Source organism: Cygnus atratus, chromosome 2, assembly GCF_013377495.2.
Source record: "Cygnus atratus isolate AKBS03 ecotype Queensland, Australia chromosome 2, CAtr_DNAZoo_HiC_assembly, whole genome shotgun sequence".
NCBI lineage: Eukaryota > Metazoa > Chordata > Aves > Anseriformes > Anatidae > Cygnus > Cygnus atratus.
The window spans coordinates 35,733,403-35,755,489 of NC_066363.1; the positions used below are offsets into that span (position 1 = coordinate 35,733,403).

Here is a 22,087-nt window from a genome sequence, read left to right on the forward strand (position 1 = left end):
AGATGGTAACACTTATGAAAGATATTAAAGCAGAAGAAAGGACAGAAGAAAAGGAGGCAACTATTAGAAAACACTTTGTGGCAAGGGAAAAAAAAGTTTTCTGTGTTCCCCCTGCAGCAGGAGTCTGAGTCTGTGAATTCCAGGATGAATGAACTAAGGGAAGTCATGAAACCAACAGCAAACCACAAACAAATATCAAATGAGAGTAAAACACCATCCTTGGCCTCAGCAGAGTTATTGTTGCTCAGATCAAAGCATTGCTTTAAAACCGTGCACAGAAAAGGCCGATAGAAATCTGGGGAAGTAGTACATCTTCCTTTCCTTCCCGTACACCCCCATGTAAATCTTTTGGGGCCTTCCAGAGGGGAAATGGAGGTGCATGCACCTTACATTCGCACCTGACTGACTAGGGTAATATTTTCAAATTGTCTGAAGGGGAGGGAGGGAAGACAGAAGGAAGAATGGCAGGGCAGAAGGAAGGAAAGAAGGAATAAACAAACAAATGAGGGAAGAAAGAAAAAATGTTTGCTTTTATTAAAAAAAAAAAAGGACAAAAACTTCAAGTCATTCATTTTCAGCCACATGACCCACATGACTTTTAAAGAAAAGCAGTTTTTAAGTTGCACACAAAAGCACAAAACTATGGGTAATGGGATCCAAGCTAGAGTAACCAGTGCAGAAACCTGGAAGGAAAAACCTAAAAGAATGATAAGATGCATTAAGGAACAGCAAGGCTGTTGCATTGTCCCATGAGATGCAGCTTAGAATACCTGACCATGCATCTCAGCAATTTCACGTTGTGACTGAAAAGGAGGTAATATCTCCTCAACCTGCAAAGTTGTCTCCCTGCTTGCCCCACATCAGCTTTGCCTTTTGGCCACCCTAATCCTAACATGGGTAAAAGCAATGGAAGTGTTGCACTATGTGCACAGGCTGGAGAATGTAAGCTCATGAGGTCCTGAAAATACTTGGATCCTGCAAATAGTTGGAGCACTGATGAAGAGATCCTGAAGAGCTGGTCTCATAGATGTGAATAAGCATCTGGAAAACATATAGATGACTCTTTCCCCCTCTCTGCCTCCCCCAAATTCTTTTAAATACAAGTGGAAACTGTATGCAAGGAAAAATTCCTTCTCCCCCTCTCTCTCAATAAGAACTTTTGCAGCTCTTCACCCTTTGAGTGCATCCAAACTGGACAAGAAAAATCAGTATTTTCAAGAGTGACATTCTGGCTAAGCTCACATATTCCTCCTCACAACCAAAGGGGTCTTCACATGTGCCGGCTGAAGGAATGTCTTGACATCTAGCTGACAGGATCTTTGGAGCAGACTGCCGTGCCTGCCGTGGGACAAACCCACCTCGGGCAGGTATGTTTCAAGACAGGGCTGCTGACAAGCTTCATTCCTTCCTCCCACCCTCTTCTCTTTGAGATCAGATATTGTTTACCCCACAGACAGTGACTCTGGCGCTACTTCCACTGTCCCTTTTCTGACAAAGTCCCCGTTGGAACTTCTGGGCCTTTTATACAGCACAAATAGAGCAGGAGTTAACCGCTTGTGATGAAAGGGAATTTTCTATTTGACGCCTGCGGGCATTTTCTACTTTAAATGTTTTACTCCAATAAAGAAGTCCAAACCCACTGAGAAGTGAATGAAATCTTAGATTATTTAATCTTCTCTTAAATGCAGATTGTTTTTGGTTTTTTTTGGTTTTGTTTTGTTTCAAAGGCTGATGCTTATTCCTTGCCTTGGAGAATGTTTAGAGACAAACACAATTTTAAGGCTCAAACTGGACTCCATAACCTTTAGTGCTGCTACTCTGGACTGATAGGGAATTGCACTAAACAAAATACTTGCTCCAAGGATTAAACCCAAGAAAAAGCATGCCTTCCCGTAAATCCTAAAAGACACACCCATGCACCGATATATCACTGTTCATTCAGTGTGGACCCTCCAGCATGCAAAGTAGCTACCAAAGATGCTTCACAGAGGAGAATGGCTGCTTGAATTTCCCCTATTGCTTAGCAGCTTCCTTCTCCCTCTGAGGCTGCATACCGGGTGCAGACACCAAGGGTGCAGAGGACCTCGTGCAGCTGTACATCAACAGCAGGGCCACGGTTCTGAACGCACACACTGCCCTCGAGGAAGGGGCCGAGCTCCTTTCGTCTCCTCTCAGCAAACGCACACCTGAATGCAGTTAATATTTCTCAGCTTTTCCATTCATCTCCCGGTCAGGTTTTTTTTCGGTCTCTAAGAGGAAAGGAATTTTATGAAATAAAGATCTAAGGGCTGAAAATGTGTGTGCAGAGGAGGGGGAGTGTGACAAACCTCACAGCTCATGTGAAAGGTTGTTTTGCTTCTAGACCAAAGGGGAGGAGGCCTGATCCTTCTCCCTTGCTAGGTAAGCAGATATCCTGCAGGCAAGCAAAGCTGGCAACAGGCTGAAATCGTGGTGAGAGTTGAAAAGCTTGTTTTTCTATATGCACAACAAACCAGAATTGTTGACAGAAAAGCAAAAGAACATCTGCTCGTGCTGATCTATGAAAGCTTTCCCTGGCTCCATTAACCTCCCTTCTTTCTCTGCCTCTCTTTTCTACTAAGCTGAAAATTATCATTTAAGATGTTCGAGGCTTTCATTTCTCTATTAATCAAATTAAATCTCCTTAGCCACAGTTAAAATCCTCTGTGAGGTGCTTTGACCAAAGATCATTTGCCTTGCAATTAGAACTCATTTTTAGTACAACAGGAGGGAAATAGAGAACCGGAGCTTTAGAATCAATATAGCTATAAATTACATGGAAATGGAAATGGTAGCATCCTCGCTTGAAACAACAGATTTATTATCAAAGGGAGTAGTATTGTATCGATAGAGTGCGTAAGTTTTATAAAGAAAGAGAGAAGGAGACACACTGAGAGAAATCAATGTTAACATGGGCTCGCTATTGCTTTAAATGCTGCATTTGTGGTAACTAATTTTCACTTATTATTTTAAATTGCAAAATGTCACATTGAAAAATGGTTAGTGGCTCAAAAAAACCCTGTCTGCAGTATTTTCTAAGGCAAAACTACACTGATTGTAATGAATAAGGTCTGCAGAAGAGGGTCCATTATACATTCTGCATTTAACCCTGGTTGAGACTGGTTACCAAAGAACCTTCTCCATTCCCAGGTTTTGAATAAGATCGTAGCTAAGGTTGCAAATAAGATTTTCATTTAAACCTCGATGATTTGCATTTATTTTGAATCACACGCACTGTATAGAGTGAGCAAAAATGTCCTTTCTGGTAGTGGAAATTATTTTAAATGCTTTATCTTCCCCTTTCTAAGCAGTGTTCCCCAGTGCCAGATCACAAGTGCAATGCAAAAAAAATCTTGAGGGTCTGACCAAAAGATTGCTTGTTGGGTTTCCATTGCTTTCAGTCTACAGCCTGCCCTGCTGCCTTCTCAGTGAAAAGCAGAGGAGAAATTTTTGCACGTTGATGAATATGGAGCTTGCAGTAGGGACTGATCCAGAGCCCACTGGAATGGTCATGTCTTGTTCTGTCTCAGCCTTGGTGAAAGTGGGAGGCAACCTATATGGTCAACCAGTCTCAAAACACACCACTGTGTTTTAAAAGGGGATTACATGGAGACTATCTGGATTTCTGGAGTCTCTTGTCTAATTAGAGATCATTGGAGAGGTCTCAGCAGAATTTTCAGTGTTTTTGTCTATGCTCCTTATATGCTTTATTGTGGCATTCGAAACCCTGGGGTGAGAAAGATCTGATCTGAAGAGAGAAAAGGTACCTTTACTGAGGGATTTCCATATTCTTTTAGCCTCATCTTTTGATTTGCAGACCAGTGGGGCTCAGGTGAGCCAAAACTCCCTGGGCAATGGGCCACGGTAGGTCCCACACAACATCATTGTAATCATGGGATCAGGTACAATCCTCTGCTAACATCTAAATATTTCATTTTGTGAGCTGATTTTAAAGAAGCTAGGATGATAGCTTGTTAAATTTATCTATGTTCTTTGGGAACATGTGTGTTCACATATATGTGAGCTGGGGTGTTTATCTCCATCCTCATCCTCATCCTTTTCTGACCGGGGGATGGGTCTTCTCCAACCCTTTTTGCATCACTCTGTTTCCATGATCATTGCTTTGCCTCCTAGCACTGCTGGAAATGCAAAAATAAAATATATGGGGGAGGAGGAGGGAAATGTAATAAATTGCAAAGCCCCACGGAGTCTTACTTGTCTGCAGTACCCACCTCCACGTCTAAAGATATTGTTCATGCTAATACTGCTTGCGAGGAGTGTTCCTCCAACATAATATTTCTGCACAGTGAAATATGCATGACTCTTCAATGGCTCAGCTCAAATGGGATCACCTTTCAGTTTCTAGACAGTGTTATTTTTTTAACTATTTTTTTCCCCAGCACAGCATGAGGAACACAACACTACCCCAACCAACACATTTTGTTTTATGATCCATCTGTCCCCAGAACCATGCACAAATGTTGAATCCACTGATGTTACAGAGCAATGCTGCAGGGATTTTATTTCTTGCAAAATAGACTAGTCTGGTTAAAGTCTCCACCTTTGCTGAGTGCTGGAGGGAATATTTTACAACTAAGTTAAGAATGTGAATTAAGGCTTGCATGACATTTCCAGTGTAACTGATGTTTTGCACGGGAGTTTGTTTAGGTAGTAGACTTGATGCAAAAGTGAAAAAAAAAATGTTTTATTGGTTCAAAGGAGTTTCAATTAAAACTGTAGAAGTCCCTACTGTCATGATGGAGCCCCTTTTGACCTTCACCTTCTTAGGAAGCCGGTGAGAAGTCTGGGCAAGTTTTTGTGCTCTGGGGCTCTTACCTCCCTCCTCTGCCATGCTCACCCCGGTTTCTCCCAGATGCAGACTCGCACAGATGTGCTCTGCACCTGAAGGCTCCTTGTGTGCTGCGGCACAGAGATTCCCACTCCCCCCATTCCCACCGCTAGCCCCATCCTCACCCCCACCTCCTCTCACTGCTTAGCGAACCTGGTCTCCTGTGTTTTCTCTGCTCTTTATTCCGTGTCACCGGAGCTGAGTGACTGCTGAAGATGAGAGGGGATGAGGAGTGTGAAGAGGGAAGCTCCTGCCTTTGGTCTGAGCCTGACGGGGAATGATGAAAACCACATGGGCTATGAAAAAGTCCAGTCCAACCCTGTGTTTACCGAGCTCCCTAGAAACGTCAACATCTGTCACCGAGAAACCCCCAAAAGGGGCACCCATTGCTGCAGGACCCTTGGTGGCAGGTCCCATCCCTCTTCCCCGAGCCCGGGCCGGAGCTGAGGGGTGTTGACAGAGGGAGAGGGAGGTTATCGGGGATTTGCTGATAGCTGCATTAATACACAAAGGAGCCCAGAAGCGCGATGCCCTTCCCTCGGCTCTGCGGTGCCACTTCGGGCTCAGGCAGCCGCCGGGGCGGGGACCCTCGGGACCCCCCCAGTCCCTCCCGGCCCGGCTGTACGCCTTGTCCCGGTGAAGACGGTGCATGCACCGGGGATCCCGGCCCCGCCGCCCCTCGGCCGGCTCCCTCGGTTCCTGTCACGGTGCGCACAACGAATTTTCCTTCTATTAGTCACTTCCCGAAGATCAAACCCGAGGACAGCTGTGAATGCAATCGATCCCTCCAAAAGGCGTTAGCGGAGCGCTCAATCAAAGTAGATATTTCCCGGGATTTATTTCTTTTTTATTTTTTTAATAATCGATACCGTATTACTCGGTTTTCCTCTGGCGGCCAGTGGCCTGCCGAGCTAAAACCAGAATAGGCTGGGATTAGCAAACACAGAAATACTTCTGCGCCAAGCCGAGCGCATGGGATGCCAGTAACGGGGAAGCCGGGGCAGGGCTGTCGCTCCCCGGCCGCCCAGCCTCTTCCCACAACAGTCGCGAAACGTTCCGTGAGCCCCTGTGTGCTCCTAACCCTTCTGCTTTGGGATGCACCGCATCCTACACCGACGTGAGTTTAGGGTAAAGTTCGTGGCTGAGATTGGCTCCGTGTCCTCTCGCTGCCCCCGAACGGTAGCGCCTCTCTGGGCTCGTTTGGGCTTGAATTTGTTTTTATTTGATTTTTTTCCCCGCTTTTACAGTCGTGAACGGAGAGAAAACTTCGCAGCGCGTTGAGTTTGTATTTATAAACTGAACACCCGCCGAAGGCACGAACTGGCTATTGCTTTCATCGTCTCTGTTGTGGCTGGTCGTTATCCGGTCACACTTTTATAAGAATCGATAGTCCTGATTTAAATTTACGAGATATAAACTTTCAAGGAAAGTGAATCGGAAAGCCAAAATAATTGTAAAAGTAATGGCTGAAACATTCTCCGTGTGGAACAAATGCTTAAAATATGTCACTGCCCTATAAAAAATAGCACGGAAGCATTTTTCCGGGCCAATTTCTGCTCGTATTACTGAAATGTGTAATCCTTTTGAAGTTATATAGCAAATAGGGCTCCTCGCATGATCAAAATCAACAAAGTTCGCCCTCAGATTCTTAGGCACAAGGGAAGACTTTTTTTTTTTTTTTTCCCAGAGCTCCCATTGATTTCAATGGTCTTTCTGAGCCTGAAACAGGAGTAACTGTGACCTGTAATATTTTATGACACATAAACCATAAAAGAATAATGTTAACAGTGCAAGCCGGCCAAGTAGTGTGCCTGGGGGAGAAAAGGAATGTTTGCCTTGGAAAGGGAGAAAGGGAGAAAGGGAAAAAAAAGAAAGATGCAAAGACAGAAATATTTTAAATCATTTTCGATATTATGATGTTACTTATATACTATTCATTGAATAATTTCTGTCTTCTCTTTTTATATTTCTTATAGTTACCAGTTTACTGAGCTGGCGCAGAACTAACTGCAGAGGAAAAACAAGCAAAGAACGTTGTTCCCAAGTTTACGATGAAAATATGCCGAAACGATTATTTTTCAAAAAAAAAAAAAGTCTCCCCGGCCGAGCGCGGGCAGAGGAGCGGCCTCGCACGGGCGCGGTCCCGGCCCAGAGATGCTCGCCCGGAGGGGTCCCCGGGCAGCGCCTCGGGGTGTCGGGGCGGGTCCCGAGCAGCAGTTTGCCGGTGAAAACCCGCTGGCCTCTCCAGCGTGAGCTGCCATTAGAGAGGTACTAATAAATCCCCGTTAAGCATGCATTTATGCAGCGATTGCGTGAACTTTGGCCTCCGAAGAGTCCCTGCAATTAGCAGCGCTGCGCCCGGGTTTCTCTCTCCTCTTTGCCCAGAGAGGACTGGAGGGGGGCAGGCAGCCCCCCGGCTCCTCCGGCCGCCCCAGCTGACCCTTATCTCTGCGGGGATAAAGCCCCGAGCATCCCTCCCCTTGCCCCAGGACCCCCCACTGTCACCCCTCTGGGAAACGCACGGTGCGGGACGAGGCGCGCCCCGCAGCCCGGTCCCCGCGTGGGAAGGTGCGGGACAGCCCCGACCGGTGCGGGAGCGGCCTCTGCCTCCGCAAAAGAGCGGGTGAGAGCGAGAAAACAGCGCTGGACTAAAAGGGGAGGAAAGTTGCGGCTGCCGGGGAGACGGCGAGAGGGACGGGGAGAGAGGGATGGCTCTGTAATTGTTGCCTTTGCCGAGGCTGCGAGATTAAGCACTGGGACTTATTTTAAAGTGACCCATCACTGAATTCATTTCTGCTTGAACTTTCGGTGAACCTGAGATTAAAGAAGGGAGAGCAGCTAAGCAGTTTGTTGTTAGCTGCCTTTTCAACGGCCCTTTCAGACTGAGTAAATATTGATCGGTTTCAATCTGATTGCCCCAGAGGAAAACACCAAAGCATCTCAATAGCCTCCAAAAGTAAACTTTAAAGGTGAACAGCAGAATTGGCCTTAAGTGTGATAGGAAGATGCTAAACTCCGTTTGACATTTGAACGCGGCTTGGTTGTTTGGTGGGTGGTTTGGTGGGTTTTTTTTTGTTGTTTGTTTGTTTGATTTTTTTTTCCATTTTTTCCCCTGAGACTCTAGAGAGAACATTAGAAAAAAAAAATAGTGTAAAAACAAAAGGATCCCCACAACCTGAAGGCCAGCTGAGTGACTCCGTCAGACCAAAGCACGCTCCGCTTGCCAGTGCAATTTCTCTGTTAGAAACCCCCGCACGCGGGGCAGGCAGGAGGTTCTCGCTTCTCTTGCCCACACCGCCTGCCCTGAGAGGTTGATCGTATCGAAATCATAAACGTAAAACAACAAAAGGAGATGGGATCGGGAGATTTGGGGGTGTCGGCGCTTGAAATAGATCGGGGCTGCGGAAAAATAAAAAAAAAAAAAAAGAGAGAGAGGAAAAAAAAAAGGAGGAAAAAAAAGATAAAATGAGGTTTCGGCTTGGAAGGAGAGGAGATTCTTTGCCGCAGCTCAGCGCAGATCGACGCACTGACAAGTGTCTCGTCTCCCGCATTTAGGCTGTAATTTATGGCCGCTCTTTCTAGCACATTAAGTCAACATCGGGGGAGCCGAGTTGTAGATCCGGATTCCAGCAATGTTTAGATCCAGATTTCGATATTGAAATGCCCTCATTGGCATGCAAATGCCACTTTAACACATCCAAGTCTCTGGAAAAAGGCCATCTGTTTTGCTTTGTGGCTTTACACTAATAAACAAAAGGTAAAGTGTATGGCAGGCGGGGAAATGAAAGAAATAGAGGCAGTGGCGGGAGCCTTTGGAGACAGCCCCGCTCCCTCGCAGCTAGCTCGTCTCTTGATATGGCCGCCGCGCATTGCAAATCGGGGCTTGTCTCTTTTGACACCGAAGTGAAGAAAATCGTCCTTGCCTCTCTGCGGGTCCCGCACGGCACAGCCTGCACGGGCACCGACCCCGGCCCCGGGAGAAGCCGGGAGCGCTCCCCTGCAGATGTGCCAAGTGAAGGAGATGTCACCCGTGTTTGCGCCGAAACCCAAGAGGCAGCGGTGACTTGAGACCCCCCCGTGCAGCTCAGCAGGTCTCTGCTCCCTCCCGGCACCCGCTTTCCCCACACTCACGCTCCCCCCTCCCCGACCCCGCGTTCATCTGACACCTCTTGGAAACCTCAAGCTATTTACCTGTGAGAACTTGCTTTTTATTTATTTTTTTTTCCCCGAAATAAAAAGTTGGTGGTTGGGAAATGGGCTGGGAGTTGCCAGAAGCAGGCTGCCAAGCACCTGGGAGCCATCTCCCCACCTTGGCAGTCCATCAGGATGGCAGCCGGGGGGGGGAAGGAGGGAGAAGCTGGCCCAGCTCAGTGCCCGGGCTAATGAAATGTGCAGCCCTTGGCGAGGGGCCTGCGATGTGAGGAAAGACTGGCTGAAGACAGTTTCTGCTTTTGAAGCGTGCTCTGTTTATGTAAGTGTCAACATCCATCTCGAGGTGAAAAGGTTAGCACTTGACCCAGGAAGCTCTCGTGTTTGTGCTTCAGAAATAGATCGGGGTCATAAATTCCTCCCAGTTACAGTGGAGGGAGAGAAGGGCCTTATATCCTCTAAAAATAATATTATTTGAGCATAGAAAAGGAAGAAGGTTTGTGTTACGAGTCAGCCCGGGCAGCCCGGGAGGAGGAACGCTGGGAGACTCTTCCTCCCCCTCCAACCCTACAAAAGGCCCCAGCAGAGGAAAACTGGGGAAACCGAAGTGCTGGGCCCAAGCTGGGGCTCCTCGGTGATGTCACACAGAGGCAGACACACGAGGTATACCTGAAAGCGGAATATATTTATTACAGACATTATAAGGACCCGTAAATCCTGCCCTGGGTTCCAGCAGCGGGTAATCCCAGAGCTCCGATGATTGTACAGAAAATCAGGAGGTGTCGCTGACACGCGACAACTGATAGACCTCAGTGTACCCGGGGTACATCAAAGCACGGGGCGTCATGCAACGGTCCAGACACCAACCACAGAAATGATACATTCATTTGGCCATTCGTCACATTCACGAGAAGGTTGAAAAGACATCGAGTCTAAATAATCCGAAAACGGGAAGAGGTGAGGTCTCTCGGACGGGTGTACCCTTCGGGCGGGTATAACCCGGCACACCTTTAGGGCGGGGGGGCAAGCACACCGGGTAAGGGTTACAAAACCTAGTGCAATTGAAGCCTTGCTTGTCACACGGAGAGGAACAGCGCTACTCTTTGAGGTATCTGCTCGAGCTTCACGCGTTTGCTTGATGCGGTCGTCGGCTTTTGGCCGATATAAAAGTGGATCCGGTTCTGCGAATGCACTCACCCTGCTCAACCTGATCATCTAAACGTCATTTCTAGAAAAATCTGTAAAAAGATAAATCTCTCGGACAAAGTATTTACAAGCAACCAACTCATAGACACGAACAAAGAATACATTAAATTAAGGGATGAAAGTCCTGTAAGTCGTGTAAACACTCGCAATAGTGCAGCTCTTCGTGAGGTCGTGTACCCTAGGTAACCTGCCTGTCGCTCGGGGAAGGTCAGAGACCCGTCCTTGAGCGTGTAAGGGGCTCCTCCAGCGAAAAGGGACGGGGGGGGGACCGGAAAAGGACCTCTGGGAGGCGAGGTGCGAGCCGGCACCCCGGGGCCCGGTGGCGGGGGGGCACCTGTGGGAGCCGCGGGCACCCGTGGGAGATGGGGGAACCCGTGGGAGATTGGGGCACCCGTGGAAGATCGGGGCACCCATGGGAGATGGGGGCACCCGTGGGAGATCTGGGCACCCGTGGGAGATCGGGGCGAGCCGCCCCGTCGGGGGCACGGCGGTGTCAGTTGGAGGCAGGCAGCGTGTCCGAGGAGGATGAGGCTGGCGAGGCGCTGCAGGGCGACGAGCAGGACTTGTCCGAGGACTCCTCCGCCTTCTCCTCGCAGCCCGTGGGGGTGGCGGGGGAGATAGGCAGCAGCCCCTCTTTCTCCCTCTTCTTCTGCTTCATCCGCCGGTTCTGGAACCAGATCTTCACCTGCGTCTCGTTGAGCTGGAGGGAGGCGGCGATTTCCACCCTCCTGGCCCTGGTCAGGTACTTGTTGAAGTGAAACTCCTTCTCCAGCTCGGTGAGCTGCTTGGTGGTGAAGTTGGTCCGGACGGTGTTGGGCTGCCCCACGAAGCCGTACTCGCCGGCCTTGCCTGCAAAGGGGACACGCGGCGTTAAGTGAGCGCAAATGATTTATAGGCGACGTAATCAATATGTCCACACCGGCTAAGCGATAGGGAGCGGGGACTTCGCAGGATAAGAGGGAAGCCCCGGCAGGGTGAGTGATGGAGTGCGAGGTGCTAAACTGGAGTCAGCCTCTGGTGTCAGAGGAAACTTGATAAGTGGGTTATGAATTACAAGACGTACGACCAAGGGAGGGGAGCGGGGGGGCGGCAGGGGCCGGCGCTGGCTCCCAGCGCTGCGGGCAGACGGCTCCGGGCGCTCCCGGGGGCGCGGGGCACCTGCGAGCCGCCCCCGGCGCCCCGACGGCAGGGAGCTGCCCCGGCCTCCCCCCTCCCCCCCCCTCCACGCCGGGCCACTGACCTGTTTTGGGTGGGTTTCTTTTAACTTTCATCCAGTCGAAGGTCTGCGCCGGCGGCGAGGTCTCGGCGGAGGGGGAGCGGGAGTTTTCCTGCTGGTGGCCGGCGTGGAGGGGGGACAGGGCATGGTTATAGGTGCCCAGGGGCAGGCTCTGCTGCTCCTGCCCGTAGGCGGGGGGCACGAACTGGGCGGGCGCCCCCGCGTAGCCCTGGTGCGGGTGCTGCGCGGCGGCGGAGGACGAGAGGCTGCCCGAGTAGACGGCGGGGGCGCAGGGGGGGAAGCCGGCGGCCAGCTCCGCGTCCTGCCCCAGCGGGTAGGGGCCGTAGGCGGCGCCGAAGCCCTGCGAGCCGTACGTCGGGGCGCAGCCGGGGTGCGCGTAGGACACCCCCAGGCCGCCGTGGTGCTGGTAGGCGGCGGGCTGGCCCGGGGGGTGGTGGTGGCGGTGGGGGCTGATGGGCACGCCGCGGCCCACGAGGAAGCGGTCCTCCCCGCTGCAGCTGCCGGCGCTGACGGCGCAGGGCTGGAAAGTTGTAATCCCGTGCTCGGGGTGGTAGGCGCGGGCGGCGCAAGCCCCCGCCTCGCCGCCGAGGACGGGGTACTCGAGGAAGGAGCTCATCCTCGCCGCGTCCCGCTGCTGTCACGCCGCCACCGGGTCTTCAGCGGCCAGCGGGGCCGCGCCAACTTTCCCACATCCTCCATGGGGCCGGGAGGAAAATGACACGAAGGTACCGCGAGCGGGGAGGCACGTGGGGGGCGGCAGCCAATGGCTGCGGCGCCTGCGGGACTTTCCCGGCTCCTGCCGCTGATAGATCGCCGCGTCGGGGGCATTTAAACGCCGAGCGCTCCGACGGCGCGGCACGGCACGGCGCGGCGCGGCACCGCGGGGCAGGGCGGCGGCGGCCCCCCGGGGGGCGGGGGGGCCGGGCTGCTGCCCGCCGGGGGACGCCCGCCCGCTGAGAGGGGAAGGCTGGAGAGAGCCTGGCGGCGGAGCCCGGCCCGCGGAGCCCGGCCCCTCCAGGGTGAGTGCCTCTGCGGCGGCCCCGGAGCTGTCAGGCCGGTGCCGGGCATCTCCGACGCCCCTCGCCCCCCGGTTTGGGCCCCCCGGGGGGTGCGGGGGGAGGTGGTGGGGACAGCGCGGAGAGCATCAGCCCCGGGGACGCGGATGGGGATGGGACCGGGAATGGGAACTGCTTACAGGAACGGGGATAGAAACGGGGACGGGGGTCGTCCGGAGGATGGAGATGGGGCCGAAGGACCTGGCTGCTCCTGCCCCGCCGCAGAGCCCAGCGCGACGCGACGCCAAGAGTTAAAGGGGCTTGTCCAGCCGCATCACCAGGCGGCCGCGGGCATTAGCATGGAAATGAGGCGCTTTTGGGACTGACGGCCATTGTGCTCTCCCGGACACACCGGCCTCCCCCCGGCCCGCATCCTCGCTCCCCCCGCACCTCCGCCGGGCTCCCCCGCGTCAGCCCGGGACTGGGGCAGGGGAGGGGGAGCCGGGGACAAGGGGGGGACGGGGACGGGGCGGGGACCCGCCGGGCTCCGCAGCCCATCTGCTGGGGCCCCGCGGCGCCGCTGCAGCCCGCCCCGGGCCGGGCGGGGGGAAAGCTGCCCGGGGTGCCGCAGGTCGCAGCCCGGCGGCCCGGGGAGGCGGCCCGGGGCCGGGGCAGGGGAGCTGCGGGAGGTGCAGGGCCCGCCGCCCCGGCCCCTTTGTCCCCGCGCTCCGCCAGCACCCGGGCCGGCAGCGGCGGGAGGTGGCAGATGGCCGGTGGCAGAGGCGGCCCCAGGACCCTTGGGAACCGCGCTGAGCATCGACTGCAGCTTGCCCCTCCCTACCCCCCCCGAAAAAAAAAATAAAAGAAAAAAAAAGTCCGAAAAAGAGGGAGGGCGGCGGGATGTGGGTTGCGACCCCATATTCGGGTTACGTATGCGGAAAAGGAAAGGGGAGGTGAAGACCGGGCATCCGTCCGTCCCAGGGCACCCGTCCGTCTGCAGGGAGAGGGGATGGCACCAACAATCCTAACAATAACCTCGGGGCCGGACGGATGGGAAGTCGTTTTCCCAGCCGCCGGCCCCAGGAGGAGCCGCCTCCCGTGCTCCTGCAGGTGCATTCCCAGCCGGCTCCTCCGTCGCTGTGCTCTCGTGGTCGGCTGCTGCTTGTTTGGAAATCCAAAGGGCTTCTTCTAACCCTGCCACTTCTCCCTGCTCACCAACACACACACACACACACACTCACCCGCAAGCTCCTCCCTCCCTTCTGAACCACAACATCCTCTCCTAGGTGCAAGCTCTCCTACAGCTGTTAGGTCAGCCTTTATCCCGTGCCATCTCCAAGGCCTCCCTATGGCCAGCAGACACCGAAGGGCTGCTCCCTCCGCCACGCGTCTATCCGGATGCTACTACTATTTCTATTTGTTCTGATTTACTGCACAGGCACGAATGGTTAAGGGCCCTCTGGAAAGGTTCCTTTTCTTAAACTCCGGGGGGGCGGGGGGAGGACAACAGAAACAACACTCCAGAGGCGTTTATGGCATTATACTGCATCATTTTAGGCTATGGTAAGGGACATAAACACATTTATTTCATTCCTGTAAACCTGTTGTGATAAATACTGCATAAGGCAGAGGAAAAAAGGCAGGCCTCTGGGACTGTTTACCAATAAAAGAGCTGGCATCTTTTCAGCTTTTTTTTTTTTTTTTTTTACAACAGCCGGCCAAGAAAAATGTATATTTTACTACAAATAGATTCTTTTTGCCCGTAAAATCCGACAAATTACAGCACCTCTCTTACAGGCTCCAGCATCCTGAAATTTGAAATCCTTTTTTTTTTTTTTCTCTCCCTTTTCCGTGCCATTCTTGGGAAGAGCCCCCATCTCTTTTGTTGCACTGTCTCTCTCGCGATGCCTTCGGTTTTTGCTGCCGGTACTGTGCGTGGGGGCAGCAGGATAAGAGCCGAGGAGGCAATCCCCCATCCTCGGCGAGGGGAGGTGCCGCCCCCGGCCCCCGGCCCCGCTCTGCCCTCCGCTGCTCCTCTCCGGGCCGGGCCGGGAACTGGCGTTTCCTGTCCGAGACTGGGGCCAACGGGGCGATTCCGGCGATTTAGGCTTTTTCGTGGGAGTTCGCCTCCGCCCCCAGTGCCCCCGCTGTGGCCGCAGGGCTCATGGGAGACTCTGAGGCGAGTCCTGATCTCCGTATCCCCCCATTTATTTAAATCTAGCGAGCTAAAGGTTTGAGCCTTGTAGCGTACATTTTTTCTCCCCCATACTTTTTTTTTTTGTCCTATTTTTTTTTCTTTTGAGTATTTTCAGCATCCAGGCATCTGGGCACAAAAACGGCCCTGACCCGGCCGATGCAGCCCCGTGCCACGGGAGTTAAGCTGCGGCTCGCCTTCTGCAGGGCAGGGCTGGAGCGGAGAGAAGGACAAGAAGCAGGGCCGAGATTTCGCCGCGGCCGCAGCTCAGCCAACTGTTGTTTTAAAAGAGCAATAAAAATGAATTATGACTAAACGCCTTCTCACTTAACGGTTTTAGACGGGGATCCCCAGCCCCGGCAAATACGTAAGAGGATTTTTATTTGTGCATGTGTTCCTGCAATTGATCTCTTTGATGACATTCTCATTCATAGAAAGAGTTTGATTTATGACTTTCGGAAGAATTGCGTTCAGCCCTTCCAGCTATAACCCACGCATCCCAGCTCCACAGCGTGTTGCCGAGCTGGGAAGGCAGCAGCACTCCTCGCATGGACGGTGCCTTCCCCGGTCCCCGCTCCAGCCACTCTCTCTGCGATGTCCCCACGCTCTCCGGAATGTCCCCACGCCCTCGGCCCTTCGTGGAAGAGCCCCGCTCGCATCTGTTGCTCGCCCGCCGCCCCCGGACTGGGCTCGGTCCCCTCCCGAGGCCCCCACCACCGCTGACCGGGGCCGCACGCACTTTGCCGGAGATTTTCTCCAAGCCCGGCGTTGCTGCCCAAGGGTGGGGATCCCCGAGGAAATCTCAGCTTGGAAGTCACACCCGTCCTTTTTCGGGAGCACCCCTTCGCCCCGCAAAGAAGGGTTTAAAGCGGAATTATCTTCCCTCAAAAGGACCGAGCGGAGGGTGGGATTCCGCCCTAAACGCTTTTTTTTTTTCCTCGCTTTTCTGCCTTTTGATTTTGCAGGGTCTAACTTCTTCTTTTTCCTCCCCTTTTAGGGTTGATTTCTTGGACCGCTCAGCACGTGAGGACTCACCAAGCGTACCCTCTGTGAGCTCTCATATATCTTAAGATTCCTGAATCAGCTTGCTGGCTAACCACTGCATTCTAGAAAAATATGAGCCCCCCCAAAAAGAAAAAAAAAAGTTTTCGTGTATGTAACAGGCTAGTTTCTGCAGGAGACACCCTCCTGAATCTGCTTCACGTTTGGTCTGTAACAGAGAAAGTGCTCGCTTATGCTTTTGTTACAGTTCAGAATTCCCAAGCTTCGTATCGGCACGGAGATAAAATGCTGCGTTTATACATTAAAAGGAAGAAATCTCCGTCAAAGCTGTGAACGGTTTTAGTTTCCTTTTTTTTTTTTTTTCCTTGTGAGAAACCCTTACAATAAAGAATTTGAACGTTTTTTTTTCCTCTCTACTAAATGTCCTAAATTGCCAAAAGGGGAGAGATCGCAGTCAGAATGTTGGATTTTGGTTATTAGTAAATTAACAGTGGAAGGGAGTGGGAGAAAAACCCGCAGTGTTATCAGTCCTGGAAGGAGAGAGAGAGCAAGAGAGAGGGAGAAAGGGAAAGAAAAAAAAGAGAAAGCTCCTTGTAGCAAACAAGAATTTATTCTACCAAAAATACTTATGACAACGCATCCTAATGCAATACAAAAATAAAAAGAAAGTGACGATACAATTCCTATATGATCACTTTCTTACAGACCTCATATATTGCTTTCATAGAAGGACCTAGAATGTGGCTAGGTTAAAATTGAACACAACTAAAACTTCGTAGGAAACGGTAAAATGGCACAGCAAAAGGGAGGTAATAAACAGAAAATACTGACCGAGAAAAGGGGTGGGATGGGGAAATAAAATTAATTCACTGAAAAAATAAAAATAAAAATAAGGAGGGAGAATAAGGAGGAGAAGGCAGGACCCTTGGAGAGGACGTCTTTAATTTCTCAGTAATTCAGATGCTGCAAGTCTATTGTGGTGAGTGTGTCTGTAAAAAAGTCAAAACTGTCAGCAGAAATATCTACGGGACTGTCCAGAGATCCTGGCAAACTGGGGGAAACTGCATCTGAAAGCTGTAGGCAGGAATCTGTGGAGAAAACGTTAAAGTCCTGTAAAGAAGGGACATCTAGGGCCTCAGGACTGTCATTGTTTAGGCCAGCTGCACAGTTCTGGGCCATTGTTGAGAGGCAGTTTTGAACAGTGGGTGACTGATGTTGAAAATGTTTCAGATTTTTCTCATTGCTCGTTAAAGGCGAAACGGGGAAACTTTGGGACTCGCCATTGTGCGCATTCTGCGCCTGCTGCTGCGACAGTGCATTCTGCTGGAAAGCGTAGCCTTCCCTTTCCAAAAGAGCGCCTGAGACGTTGCTGAGGGCTTGCTCGAAGAGGGCTTTCTCCTCCTCCTCGTCCTCCGCCGCCTTCTCCGGGTCCTCTAAACTCTTAAATTTCCCCTCACTGTTTTGGTTCTCTTTGCACTGGGTCTGTCTCTTGTGCTTCATCCTTCTGTTCTGGAACCAGACTTTGACTTGTCTCTCAGTCAAATCCAGCAAGGCTGCAATCTCAACCCTCCTCGGTCTACAGAGATACTTGTTGAAATGAAATTCTTTCTCTAGCTCCAAAAGCTGGGTGTTGGTGTAAGCCGTCCTCAGCCGCCTAGATCCACCGTTACCACTATCGGGGATTTCAAGGGGGTCTGTTAAAAAAAAAAAAGGAAAAGAAAAAGAAAAAGAAAAACACCACCACCACCACACGCACGCACACCCCAAAAGCACCAGCACCAGGAGAGCGAAAAGAAAAAAAAAAAAAAAAAAAAACAACCACGCACACACAAAACGGATAAATGCACGGATTGAATTTCAGCATCCGAGCCCATCGCATCCCGGGGGGAGGTGTGGAGGGGGGGGAGCGCTCTCTCCCTCTCTCCCCGCGTTGGAAGCGGCTCTATCTATATGTCCACATAGCATAAACCAGCAACTGCAACAAAATGGCCGCCCTCGGGTGCAGCAAGCCCATTGTGTCGCCCTGCTGAGAGGCCGGTGCTGCGTGCCCCTCGGCCGCCTCCAGCTCGTCGCCTGCAGCTCGCCAACCTCCCCAGGCCAGAGCAAACTTTATATTAGCCATAGCGCAATTTATAATTAATGCATCAGCCGCCGAGCTGAGCGGGAGCAATCTATCACTCTTCATTACTGTCAAATACCCCGAGTCTAGGACAGCGAGACAAGAGAGGTCAGCTCCAACTCAAATAAATCATCCCGCGGCGGGGCAACTTGGGGGAAAAGTTTGGGGTTTGAGCCCAGCCCCGACGGCCCCGGCCGCCCCGAGCCCCCCGTCCCCCTTCGGGCCGGCCCGGGGGGATGCGGGGAGCCCCCCAAAGCGGCCCGACGGCCAAAGTCTTGGGACTGACCTTTGTGGCTGAGGCAGGCAGGTCCAGCGGCTGAGGCAGAGGCCGAGGCGGGCGGCAGGGCGGATCGCTTGGACGCCTTTTTCTCTTTCATCCAGGGGTACTCCGGGGGCGGCGGGGCGCCGGCGGGGCCCGGGCTGCCGCTGCGGCCGCGGGGGCTCGCCTTGGGGCGGCCGCCGCCGCTGTGGCGAGGGTGGCTGCTTGGGTTCAGGCTGGGGATGGTCTGCTCAAAAGGAGGAGGAATCAGTGTCGAGTGTGAAAGCGTCGAGTTCTTGATTGATGAACTTTGAAATGTATCACCGACAGGGGGAAAAGATGTCAGGCACTCAGCAAGCGATGGCTGACTATTGATAAAACCAATCTCTCGCTCGAATTCGAAATTCATGGCCTTCAACTCGCAGCCCCCGCGGAGAAAAAGTTCCCTCGGATTCAGGGGGCTCGGGGGGGGGAAGGCCCAGGAAAAAGGAGAGAGAGAAGAAAAAAAATATATCATAGAAGATCGCTGGTGGGGTGTTTTTTTTCTAATTCACTGATTACAGCCGTATGGGGACCGTGCTACTATTAAACTATTGAATTCATGGAGACAAGGTTGAAATTGGACCGAATTGGCTGTCACATGATTGCCTCTGCCCAATGACAATTTGGGCTTTAATCAAAAGAAGCCACTGTCTGTTTGATTGATCCAAAAAAGTCGGGAAGGAACGCCTCATTGGGGGCCAGAAAGGCTTTATTTACACTTTTTTTAAAGAGGGAAATGATATCTCTAGTATCTATCCCCTTGGCGTCCCAATCCGAAATGATCGGGGGTGGAGAGGGAGGTGAGGGTGCGTCTCTGTGTTTGGAGGGGAGCCTGCGAGTGTGTGTGCGAGTGATGGTGTGTGTGTGCCAGCGTGTGTGTGTGTGTGTGTGTGTGTGTGCGAGCGGGCGAGTGTGTGTGCGGGTGTGCGGCTGCTTGTCCTGCAGCCTGCTGCCTCCCTCGCCTCCACCCGCACACTCCTCTGTCATTGTTTGGGACTGTCAGGAAAACGCTTTGCACCTCACAAATCATTTAAGCACCTCAATCTGACGCCTTGAGTCATTAACAAAGTAATCCATTAATCTTCAAAGTTTTGACACCGCCAGGCCCCCACATAAGAAGTTGCACCCAGGCAGAAGTCTGTAGCAGAGTCTTGATTTTTTCCTAGGGAATAGCACTTCCTCCAAAATTACTTTATCGCTCCCGACTCAGCCTCCATTGGCTCCTTTTTCTTTTCTTTCCTTCATTTTTTTTGTTTGTGTCTTTTTTTTCTTTTTCATTTTTTCTTTTTTCTTCTTTTTTTTTTTTTTTTTTGGTGGTGGCTATCGGGCTTACAGTACGGAGAACAATTGGCCGCCGGTGCCGAGCCATTGTTTAACTGGATCTTCCTCAGCAACCTTGCTTCTAGGGGAAGAGTCACATAGGCAGCAGCCCTTGCACTTCGTGACTTCCCTCTCCAGTTGGTTTCCCGGGATTGGACCATAAAACATAGCCTAGGAATACCTCTCTGGGCGAGCCAAATCGCGAGGCTGCGAACGCGTCTGGCTGTTGCCTCTTTAAAAAAAAAAAAGAAAAAAAAAGGACCAAAATCCTGTGCCTTAGCTTGCAAACGATACTCCCGTCTGCTGGCATAATTTGCTTAATAACCGTAGTAGGCTGGGTCTGGTGAGTATTTTCGATTACCAGGAAATATATGGGCTGGTAGCGGGTTTGTTTTCACGGGGCCAGGCAGAGCGAAAATTCTGCGGGGGCGATAACTTGAGGCACGGCACTCGCCTTCGAAGCTTAGCTCTCTGCCGTCGTTTCCATTTGCCTCTGCCAGGTCGAGCCCCGAATTTGGAGGGTTTGGGCACTATTTTCCAACCAGACCGAGGCGAGTGATGACAATGATGGCCATGGGAGCCAGCCCGATGAGTCCTACGGTCAGAGCCGGGCCGGAGCTCGCCTTCCCGCGGAGCCGGGCCGGGCCGGGGGCCCGGGGGGCCGGGGGGGGCCGGCCGGGCCGGGGGAAGGAACATCCGAGCCGGTCTCCGTGTCCTCGAGCAGCTGGGGACCATCGCCTGCGCGATGCGTTGCCGTCTCTCTTTATTTTCGGAGTTGCCAAAAAGGGGTCGGCAAGCGTCTTCGTATTTAAAAACAATAATAATAATAAAATAAAGAAGAAGCAGAAGAAGGAAAAAAAAGTAAAAAGAAAAGAAGACCCCAAGCACTCAGCGGATCAGTCTCCGTCCAACTGCACGAAGTGCATTTAAAAAATCGGTTTTAAGTTAATGCACCCACAAGATGTAGCATATCTGCGAAGGCATTGGAGAGAGGGGGAGGGGAGGGGCTGGGAGGCTTTAAATGGGCTTTTTGGTGGTTGCTTGTTTAAATAAAATATAGAACGAGACTTGTCATTTAATCCCTCAAAAGGGATGCCTTACAAATATCGATGCTGTTGGAAAATGCGAGGGGTTTAATTTTCTTGCTTTTAGTCCAAACAAAGCTCTGGTGGTGTCTGCGCGCGATCAATCTTGGCCGCCAAAAGGTTTGACAGCTACTGGCCCTTAAGAACACATTTAAAGCTTCTTGCTCTTTCCAAGATCAAATGTGGCCGAGAAAAGAGGCAGAGCAAGAAACGCGAGTAAACAAGGAAAAAAGCTGCTTTTAAAATATGCTGGCAGAGGACTGCTCTGCTTGTGGGAAAGCCCGGTTTTATTTTGCTTCTCTGAGCCTACCTTGGGGTCGGGCTTTTCTTTTTCTTTTCTTTATTTTATTTTTTTTTCTGGAAAATATTGGGATTAACAGCAGGATGGCAAATAATAAAGAGAGAGGTTTGGACTTTAACCAGGCTTTGTGAGTAAAAACCTGCGTGGGTGTCTCTATTCTGCACATTTGTTTCTTGTGGTCATTCTAATACAAAAACCACCTGGAACAAAACCTTTGGAGAGGGGACGCGAAATTCTTGGGCAAATCAATTACTTCTGCCTCCAGAGGGATCTTTTAATCGGGCGAATCTTAAATGCAAAAATACAAATTCTTACTGGTAACGTACAGCCTCTGAAGACGGGGTAGGGAACGGTTTTTGGAAAGAAGGGGCAAAATCGCCTGTATTTTTCTTTCTTCGGAGTGGGAGGGGGAAGAAACGCCAAATTCCTTATCTTGAACATTTTCAGAAATGTAATTCGTGCTGCTAAAGTAGCCACACGCTAGGACTTCACCGGCTGTACCGTTACCTTTTGTTTTATCTAACGCAGCTTATTGGGGCGGGGAGGGGGGGTGTTGAATTTTATGTACGTGCGCTTTTTGAAAGGAGCCTTGTCTTGCAATGTGGCAAAAAAAATAATAATAATTTCTCCTACAAAATAATCATCAGTCGTTGGTCTGTATCGGGTAATAACCAGGTTTCAATGAAAAAATATCAGACTAAATAAGCCTTCCTTCCATGGTTACATATCTCCCTATGTAATAAACCGCACGGTATAAATATATTTACAATCCCTTTCTTTGACTGAGCATGCTTTATCTATTTATGCAGAAAAGCTCTATATAGCTTCGTGGATGCATGGCAATGTTTCAGCATCAGGCAAGGATGGCTCTGAGAACAAGATAAAGCCCAAAGATTAATAATATTTCAGCATGAGACCAAAATGGCGACATTTTTTCTGTGCTCTGGAAGATACAGATGGTAAACAGCGTGCGTTGTTATCTACACAGCGTAGGAATATGTCTTTATAAACGTGCACAGGTATATTTTACCTAGTCTATTAAGGTCCCTTTTGATTTATCTTTCAAGTTTCGATCTAAAAATTACGGACATTCGGCCTGAAAAGGAAGAAAGATGGGATTTAAACCCACGTTTCCAGTCCCTGCCATCCCCCTCGGACCGATTCGGCCCGGAGACCCCCGCGGGTGCCCGTTTGGGGCCGGTGGCCCTCCCGCAGCCCGGTGTGCACCCCACACACACCCCCTAACACAGGCACACACACACGCACACCCCCGCGGGGGGGCAAGGGTGGAGGGGGGGGCAGGGAGAGCGG

The 22,087-nt window shown here is 51.5% G+C and overlaps 2 protein-coding genes and 1 long non-coding RNA gene across 3 annotated transcripts; 1 reads left to right on the forward strand and 2 right to left on the reverse strand.

The window, feature by feature from the left end:
• Positions 1 to 9,682: 9,682 nt before the first annotated feature.
• On the reverse strand, positions 9,683 to 12,191 carry HOXA1 (homeobox A1). Its single transcript, XM_035556491.1, has 2 exons — positions 11,463 to 12,191; positions 9,683 to 11,071 (listed from the first exon to the last, which is right to left on the reverse strand). The coding sequence occupies exons 1-2, from the start codon at positions 12,073 to 12,075 to the stop codon at positions 10,716 to 10,718; spliced, it is 969 nt and encodes a 322-aa protein (XP_035412384.1). The 5' UTR covers positions 12,076 to 12,191; the 3' UTR covers positions 9,683 to 10,715.
• A 174-nt stretch (positions 12,192 to 12,365) lies between these two features.
• On the forward strand, positions 12,366 to 16,053 carry LOC118252812 (uncharacterized). The gene is made up of 3 exons (XR_004780259.2): positions 12,366 to 12,478; positions 15,083 to 15,552; positions 15,646 to 16,053. It is a non-coding gene; the product is annotated as an uncharacterized LOC118252812 (long non-coding RNA).
• Positions 16,054 to 16,159: 106 nt separating this feature from the next.
• Positions 16,160 to 18,453, reverse strand: HOXA2 (homeobox A2). The gene is made up of 2 exons (XM_035556490.2): positions 18,056 to 18,453; positions 16,160 to 17,344 (listed from the first exon to the last, which is right to left on the reverse strand). The coding sequence occupies exons 1-2, from the start codon at positions 18,435 to 18,437 to the stop codon at positions 16,599 to 16,601; spliced, it is 1,128 nt and encodes a 375-aa protein (XP_035412383.1). The 5' UTR covers positions 18,438 to 18,453; the 3' UTR covers positions 16,160 to 16,598.
• Between the last annotated feature and the right edge of the window lie 3,634 nt (positions 18,454 to 22,087).